Consider the following 8,152-nt stretch of genomic DNA (forward strand, 5'->3'; position numbering starts at 1 on the left):
ACATAATATTTGGGGACCTCAGAGGTCTCCTCCTCAGCTGGCATGTTGCCCGAGGTAACGGTTTAGAGAGCCCCAGGTTTCTTTGCTCAACGTTTCGGCCCCCAGCCTCCAACATCACCCGCGGTGATAACTTATCATCCGGGGGCAGATTGGCAGCTTGCGTTCCCTTGTTGCACCCTCGGGGGGCAGAGGCAGACTCTCTGCAGACGGCTCGGAGGTAACTGCCTTCTGACAATGCCGACAACCAACCCCTGGCACATTCCTGACACCTCGGACACCGGCCTCGCGCCCTCGCATAACGTGCGCAGATGGGGCGTCTCAGCGATGGCCGCCGCTGACATCACAGCCATCTGCCACCCCGCTGCCGTGAGCGCTGGGGGTGCCCATGCATGCTCTGTACTGGTAGATGGGGGTAGTTTGTGGGGCTGGATGGCGCCGCAGGGCCGGCTGAACTGCCCTCCGTCTGGGACGTGAGTGACACAAAGAGCTTGCACTCTACAGAATGCACACACAGCACGCTTTTCTGTCTCAGCAGGTGTGCACAGCCCCCCCCATCGCTGAGTGTGAGCGCACACTTCCCGACGGCCGCCACGGCCACGCTGAGTCATGGATACAGTAATGGATCGCGGTGCAGCCGATCATCTATAACCAGGCGGAGCCCCCAGCGCGCTGTCCCCGTGCCGGTGAGAGGGGTACGGAGCGAGTGGTCTGCGCGTGGCACGGAGTGAAGTAGAGGGTAACAACGGCCCCAGCTATTAGGGCCCCCAGAGTGAATGTGGGGGGCTGTTTATACATGCGGCGGGGGAGCTCCAGGGGGCAGAGTGAATGTGGGGGGCTGTTTATACATGCGGCGGGGGAGCTCCAGGGGGCAGAGTGAATGTGGGGGGCTGCGTGTTAATACGGCGGGGGCTCCAGGGGGCAGAGTGAATGTGGGGGGCTGTTTGTACATGCGGCGGGTGAGCTCCAGGGGGCAGAGTGAATGTGGGGGGCTGCGTGTTAATACGGCGGGGGCTCCAGGGGGCAGAGTGAATGTGAGGGGCTGTTTGTACATGCGGCGGGTGAGCTCCAGGGGGCAGAGTGAATGTGAGGGGCTGTTTGTACATGCGGCGGGTGAGCTCCAGGGGGCAGAGTGAATGTGGGGGGCTGCGTGTTAATACGGCGGGGGCTCCAGGGGGCAGAGTGAATGTGGGGGGCTGCGTGTTAATACGGCGGGGGCTCCAGGGGGCAGAGTGAATGTGGGGGGCTGCGTGTTAATACGGCGGGGGCTCCAGGGGGCAGAGTGAATGTGAGGGGCTGTTTGTACATGCGGGCAGAGGGAATGAACCTGCGCTGTCGCTTCCCGCAGACCCCGCTGTGCTGACCATGCTCTGCTGGCCTCGGCTGCTGCTGCCTGCCTTGTGTTGGGTTCTGTTCGCTCCTCAGACATCGGCACAAGGTGAGTGCTGAGAATTTTCCTCTACGAAGCTGCCCCCCCCGTCAATCCGCCCCTACAAAGCTGCCCCCCCCCATCAATCCGCCCCTACAAAGCTGCCCCCCCATCAATCCGCCCCTACAAAGCTGCCCCCCCATCAATCCGCCCCTACAAAGCTGCCCCCCATCAATCCGCCCCTACAAAGCTGCCCCCCCCCCGGGAATCCGCCTCGTCATGTCTGTGATGTCACATGGTAGGAGATAACACTCATGAGATCACACGTATGACGCATGTTTTTCAGCAGCCGACGAGTGCAGCGAGCGCTGTGACCTCTACCACGGACACTGTGACGAGGAAGGCGTGTGCAGGTCAGTTGGCACATACGTGTCGCACGACATCACACGGTAATGGGAATCTTTGCAGACATTATGGGGTAATAAATGGGGTAATAAATGAGGTATACGAGCAGTCCAGGTAGAAGTCGATTCTCATGTGATATGTTGGGGTATTAGGGTGATAGACCCCCATATGATATGTTGGGGTATTAGGGTGATAGACGCCCATATGATCTATTAGGGTGATAGACCCCCATATGATCTGTTGGGGTATTAGGGTGATAGACCCCCATATGATCTGTTGGGGTATTAGGGTGATAGACGCCCATATGATATGTTGGGGTATTAGGGTGATAGACGCCCATATGATCTATTAGGGTGATAGACCCCCATATGATCTGTTGGGGTATTAGGGTGATAGACCCCCATGTGATCTGTTGGGGTATTAGGGTGATAGACCCCCATATGATCTGTTGGGGTATTAGGGTGATAGACCCCCATGTGATCTGTTGGGGTATTAGGGTGATAGACCCCCATATGATCTGTTGGGGTATTAGGGTGATAGACCCCCATGTGATCTGTTGGGGTATTAGGGTGATAGACCCCCATATGATCTGTTGGGGTATAGGGGTGCACCCTGCTCCCCTGCTGTGTCCACTCATGCTCCTTATTGCCCCAGGTGTGACCCCGGCTGGCACGGACGTTTCTGTGAAGATTGTGTGAGGATGCCGGGCTGTGCCCACGGCTCGTGCCATCAGCCCTGGCAGTGCATGTGCCACCCTGGCTGGGCGGGCAAGTTCTGCGACAAAGGTTGGTGCCCCATCACTGGACACCTGCGTTTACACCGGATTTCATTCCTTGCCCTATATCAGGGGGCATCTGTAACCTTCGTGTGACAGAGAGAGCCTGCTGTGAGGGTAATAGGCCCCCGGGCCGACCATCACTGCTGACCCTATACAGTACATATATATATATACTCACTGGCCCCTAGGTACCCCTCACTAGTCCCGGGTCGGACCCCCTTTTGCCTTCATGCTTCGTGGCAGATTGAGATGAGACCGAGCTTTAGTTCCTAACATTTGCCAAAAGAGCTCACAATCATTTTCAGGGGACGGAGAGGTTATTCCTCATTCTCTGCCCACGGAGTTAGCAGGCGGTGGGCACCGTGAAGTTATTGCCCCCCGGCGCTATTCCCTATAGTGAGGTTATCCTCTGCGTCCTGGCAGCCTATGGGCTTAAACGGCGGCCTCTTGTCCTGACCCCCGACAATTGGCATTTCAAGAGTCCACATGGCCGGCAGAGCAACAAGAAAGGAACGACACAATTACCCCCCCCCGAGACACAATTAATTACCCCCCCGAGACACAATTAATTACCCCCCTCCCCGAGACACAATTAATTACCCCCCCGAGACACAATAACCCCCCTCCCCGAGACACAATTAATTACCCCCCCGAGACACAATAACCCCCCTCCCCCGAGACACAATTAATTACCCCCCCTCCCCCGAGACACAATTAATTACCCCCCCGAGACACAATAACCCCCCTCCCCGAGACACAATTAATTACCCCCCCTTCCCAAAACATCCCGACTGCTATTCCCAGAACAATGGGGACGTTTAATATAGATATCAGCTGTCACCATCTGATTAGCGCGGGGGCGGCGGGGCGGCGGGGCGAGGGGGCGCAGCCTCTCATATCCAGCCTGATTTAGTAAGCGGCGCCATCCCGTTCCCGGATATACCGCACAGACGGTAATTATTATTTATCGATCGATATAGCACCACCATGGTCTGCAGCGCTGTACAATGTCAGACTCCGATTAGACCAAAGTCTACTATAATTATACCCTCCACACCTAGCTCTACGATACTGTATCAACTACACCTAGCTCTATGATACTATATTAACTACACCTAGCTCTATGATACTATATTAACTATAACTAGCTGTGATACTCGATTAACGATAACTAGTTCTATGATACTGGATTAACTATAACTAGTTCTATGATACTGGATTAACGATAACTAGTTCTATGATACTGGATTAATGATAACTAGTTCTATGATACTGGATTAACCCTAACTAGTTCTATGATACTGGATTAACGATAACTAGTTCTATGATACTGGATTAACTATAACTAGTTCTATGACACTGGATTAACGATAACTAGTTCTATGATACCGGATTAACTATAACTAGTTCTATGATACTGGATTAACTATAACTAGCTCTATGATACTGGATTAACGATAACTAGTTCTATGATACTGGATTAACGATAACTAGCTCTATGATGCGGGATTAACGATAACTAGTTCTATGATACTGGATTAACGATAACTAGTTCTATGATACTGGATTAACTATAACTAGTTCTATGATACTGGATTAACGATAACTAGTTCTATGATACTGGATTAACGATAACTAGTTCTATGATACTGGATTAACGATAACTAACTCTACTCGCCCCGGCCCACTAACTTCTGCCCCGTCCTGCAGACCTGCTTATCTGCGACCAGGCGAATCCGTGCCAGAACGGAGCGGAGTGCGTGAGCGAGCCGGACGGGGAGCACTCCTGCATCTGCCCGGAGCCCTTCCGAGGCACCAACTGTGAACTCAAGAGGGGTCCGTGCGACACAGCCGGGTAAGTGCCCCCCCCCCGAGACCACCTGCTGGGGTAACCGACTGGGAATCAGAGAGGAAACGGGGGGCCAACAGAACAACGAGAAGAGCCGGTGCCGGCAAACGACCCGGGTCAGCTAATGCCCGACCCTTGGACCCCACTGCTGGTAGAGATTTTGGGGTGACTGGGGTAAAAGAGGGGCAATAAGCGGAAAGCAAGGGGTGATGGAGCGGGGAGGGGGGGCAGTGGACGGGGATCCAGGCCACACGCAGCTCCGTTACGTGTTCACGTGTCTCCGGCAGGTCTCCGTGTCTGAATGGAGGGACGTGCCAGGATGACGGCGGGTTCGCAGACACGTTCGCCTGCCGCTGCCTGGCCGGATACGTCGGCAGATTCTGCGAGGTGGATGTGGACGATTGCCTGATGCGTCCCTGTGCCAACGGCGCAACATGCCACGACGGCATTAACCGCTTCTCCTGCGAATGCCCCCTGGGCTTCCAAGGTCGCTTCTGCACGGTCAACATCAATGACTGCGCCAGCCGGCCGTGTCATAACGGGGGCAGATGCTATGACCGGGTAGGGGACTACGAGTGTTATTGCCCCAAGGGCTTCATTGGGAAATCCTGTGAGATCCCTCTGCCAGAACCCACTTGGGCCAATGACCAGGCCACTTCACGCAGAGACCAGACCACCGCACCACCACCTGCTGGGTTCTCCCAACCAGCTCGGAACCCACCGGCGAGTCCGCAGCCAGGCGCCGGCAACTTCAAGATCTCTGTTTTCACCCAGAAAGAGCCCAGACTCAGCACCCGGCAGATGGTCATCGTGGCGGTATTTGGGGGCTTGACCGCTTTCCTTGTCCTCATCACAGCGACCGTTCTTCTCTGGTACAGAAACCGAGGCTCCGGATCGATGGGCTGCTGCAGAGAGACTGTTCCTGCCACCAAAACACATTACCACGAGTGCCAGGACTCACGGAAAACCACCGAGTTATAATAAATCCCGCGGGAGGGAACAGAAGCCTGGAAATCCAGCCGCTTAGCTGACAGGGGCTTGCTGGACAGTTGTGGCCCTTCAGGAGCCATTGTCCCATGAAAGTGGTTTCTGGCACATGTCAGGCGATGCGTGCTGTATGACCCACGCGGTCTCCGTGACACCGTCCATAACGTGCAGGACAGGCCCTAGTGGACCTCGTCGATGGTTTTAGTAGACAACAAAGTGACCCTGTGGTCTCCTTGTTACGGGGCCCCGGTCTAACATTCTGTTGTCCTCACCGCAGGTCCAAGTGGACCACGGACCAACGTTCCCGTCCCAGGTTCTAGCGGATGGTGGAGCAGAGTTCAGCGTCCTGGTCCAGGTTCTGGTGGACTTCTCATTGACTTTGCTCCCAGGAGACAGAGAAAGCACTCGCGGGTCCTGGTGGACAGGCAGCGCGGGATAAGCGTGAAGAAGCCCTCTGTACCCGCGGCTCGTCCTTTCTGGGAGTAAATCACGGGGCGCCCCCCCCATCAATACCGCCGTCTACCATAACCAATATGTTTATGTCTGTAAAATAAAGATATTATTGCAAGTTGGTCTCTTCTTCCGCGGCGGTCGGCGTCTCTCTCTCCGCGGCGGTCCGCCTCTCTCTGTCTCTCTCTCCCCGCGGCGGTCGGCCTCTCTCTGTCTCTCTCTCCCCGTGGCAGTCGGCCTCTCTCTGTCTCTCTATCCCCGTGGCAGTCGGCCTCTCTCTGTCTCTCTCCCCGCGGCGGTCGGCCTCTCTCTGTTTCTCTCTCTCCCCGCGGCGGTCGGCCTCTCTCTGTTTCTCTCTCTCCCCGCGGCGGTCGGCCTCTCTCTGTCTCTCTCTCCCCGTGGCGGTCGGCCTCTCTCTGTCTCTCTCTCCGCGGCGGTCCGCCTCTCTCTGTCTCTCTCTCCGCGGCGGTCCGCCTCTCTGTCTCTCTCTCCGCGGCAGTCCGCCTCTGTTTCTCTCTCTCCCCGCGGCAGTCCGCCTCTCTCTGTCTCTCTCTCCCCGCGGCGGTCGGCCTCTCTCTGTCTCTCTCGCCCCGCGGCGGTCGGCCTCTCTCTGTCTCTCTCGCCCCGCGGCGGTCGGCATCTCTCTGTCTCTCTCGCCCCGCGGCTGTCGGCCTCTCTCTGTCTCTCCTTCTCCGTGGAGACCCCCGATAAGCAGCCATTCCGTGTGGAATTCTCCTCCCCAAATGCATAACTTTGCGTTTCTCGACGTTTGAAGCATTCGGATCTTCTCTAAATCCCTCTGCGGGGAGATCTATTCGTGGCATCGGCGAGTCGCCATCACCCCAGCGGGTACACGCTGCCATCTCCTGTGTGACGCTCACTCACCGGACACGGGGGGGGGGTTGCCCTTAGGCATAAGTGAGAGCGAGGAATACATTTCCCAGAATGCTCTGCACGAAACACATGAAAGGAACACCCAACAGCAGAAAATTATTATTAAAAGGCTCGCCGTTTAATAAAAATAAAAGATTCTTTACACGCAGGCAGGAACAGAGAACACGAGGGCCGACGGCGGACGCCACGCCCAGAGAATATCCACCCGTTAATCACCCATGACAACATGTTCTGGCGGTCGCCGTGGGAGATCTCTGTTTGGCTAATTAACCCCCGGCCCACCCCCCCGCTACCCACTAAAGTCCACCCGATACGTTCGGCGGGCCTGTAAACCACGGCAGTGACTTCAAAGGGGCGAGGCCGAGCAGCTAATAAGAGCCTGGGGAATGCGAGGCTCCTCCCACTAAGCGCTATCCTGATGGCCAAGCTCCTCCCACTCAGAGGCGTCCGTTGTTAAAAGTCGGTAAAAGTGCGATTCCTTGCGGCTGCGGAGCGCGGCGGGAGAGTCCAGCTCAGCCACCTTCCCAGCATGCATCACCAGCACGCGGTCCGAATCCATGATCGTATTCAGCCTGAGGAGAGGGGAGAGAGATGGGCTGAAGGGCAGCGAAAAGGTAGGTGGGCGTCCCGCAGGCGGCCCCCGTGTGGTGAAAAGGTCTTGGAAACGTACACTGGGTGGCTTTGGGTAAACATGCAGGAGAGAAGGCGCGTGCCCCCCCCCAGCACGGGAGAGAAGGCGCGTGCCCCCCCCAGCACGGGAGAGAAGGCGCGTGCCCCCCCCAGCACGGGAGAGAAGGCGCGAACCCCCCCCCCAGCACGGGAGAGAAGGCGCGTGTCCCCCCCCCAGCACGGGAGAGAAGGCGCGTGTCCCCCCCCCAGCACGGGAGAGAAGGCGCGTGTCCCCCCCCCAGCACGGGAGAGAAGGCGCGTGTCCCCCCCCAGCACGGGAGAGAAGGCGCGTGTTCCCCCCCCCCAAGCACGGGAGAGAAGGCGCGTGTCACCCCCCCCCGGCACGGGAGAGAAAGCGCGTGTCCCCCCCCGGAGCGGGAGAGAAGGCGGTACCTGTGAGCGATGGTCAGCACGGTGCGCTCTCTGAACCGGCTCCGGATCGTCTGTTGCAGCAGTCGGTCAGTCTGATGGTCGACGCTCGCCGTGGCCTCATCGATACAGAGAATCTTTGGAGACATTGAAGAGACGCGCCGTTCAGCGACAGCAAGAGGGAGAGCAGGAGGCGCGCGCCCCGAGAGAGAGAGAGCAGGAGGCGCGCGCCCCGAGAGAGAGAGAGAGAGAGAGAGAGAACAGGAGGCGCGCGCCCCGAGAGAGAGAGAGCAGGAGGCGTGCGCCCCGAGAGAGAGAGAGAGCAGGAGGCGCGCGCCCCGAGAGAGAGAGAGAGCAGGAGGCGTGCGCCCCGAGAGAGAGAGAG

The 8,152-nt window shown here is 57.4% G+C and overlaps 2 protein-coding genes across 6 annotated transcripts in view; one reads left to right on the forward strand and one right to left on the reverse strand.

The window, feature by feature from the left end:
* The first annotated feature begins 559 nt into the window (after positions 1-559).
* On the forward strand, positions 560-5,963 carry DLK2 (delta like non-canonical Notch ligand 2). 4 transcript variants are annotated; one of them, XM_053460062.1, is made up of 6 exons: positions 560-683; positions 1,346-1,435; positions 1,713-1,779; positions 2,426-2,556; positions 4,260-4,404; positions 4,686-5,963. In XM_053460062.1, the coding sequence occupies exons 2-6, from the start codon at positions 1,363-1,365 to the stop codon at positions 5,377-5,379; spliced, it is 1,110 nt and encodes a 369-aa protein (XP_053316037.1). In that variant the 5' UTR covers positions 560-683; positions 1,346-1,362; the 3' UTR covers positions 5,380-5,963. The 4 variants fall into 4 exon arrangements, with proteins under 4 accessions (XP_053316037.1, XP_053316040.1, XP_053316038.1 ...); XM_053460065.1 differs by having other exon boundaries at positions 1,716-1,779; XM_053460063.1 differs by having other exon boundaries at positions 570-692.
* An 862-nt stretch (positions 5,964-6,825) lies between these two features.
* Positions 6,826-8,152, reverse strand: part of ABCC10 (ATP binding cassette subfamily C member 10) — a 12,684-nt gene continuing 11,357 nt past the window's right edge. For both annotated transcript variants that reach the window (XM_053459632.1, XM_053459631.1), the window contains 2 exons: positions 7,792-7,904; positions 6,826-7,301 (listed from right to left, as the gene is read on the reverse strand). In XM_053459632.1, the coding sequence (XP_053315607.1) occupies positions 7,133-7,301; positions 7,792-7,904 (282 nt within the window). In that variant the 3' untranslated portion in view covers positions 6,826-7,132. The remainder of the gene's footprint in view (positions 7,302-7,791; positions 7,905-8,152) is intronic.

The sequence above is a fragment of the Spea bombifrons genome, chromosome 3 (assembly GCF_027358695.1).
Source record: "Spea bombifrons isolate aSpeBom1 chromosome 3, aSpeBom1.2.pri, whole genome shotgun sequence".
NCBI classification, from domain to species: domain Eukaryota; kingdom Metazoa; phylum Chordata; class Amphibia; order Anura; family Pelobatidae; genus Spea; species Spea bombifrons.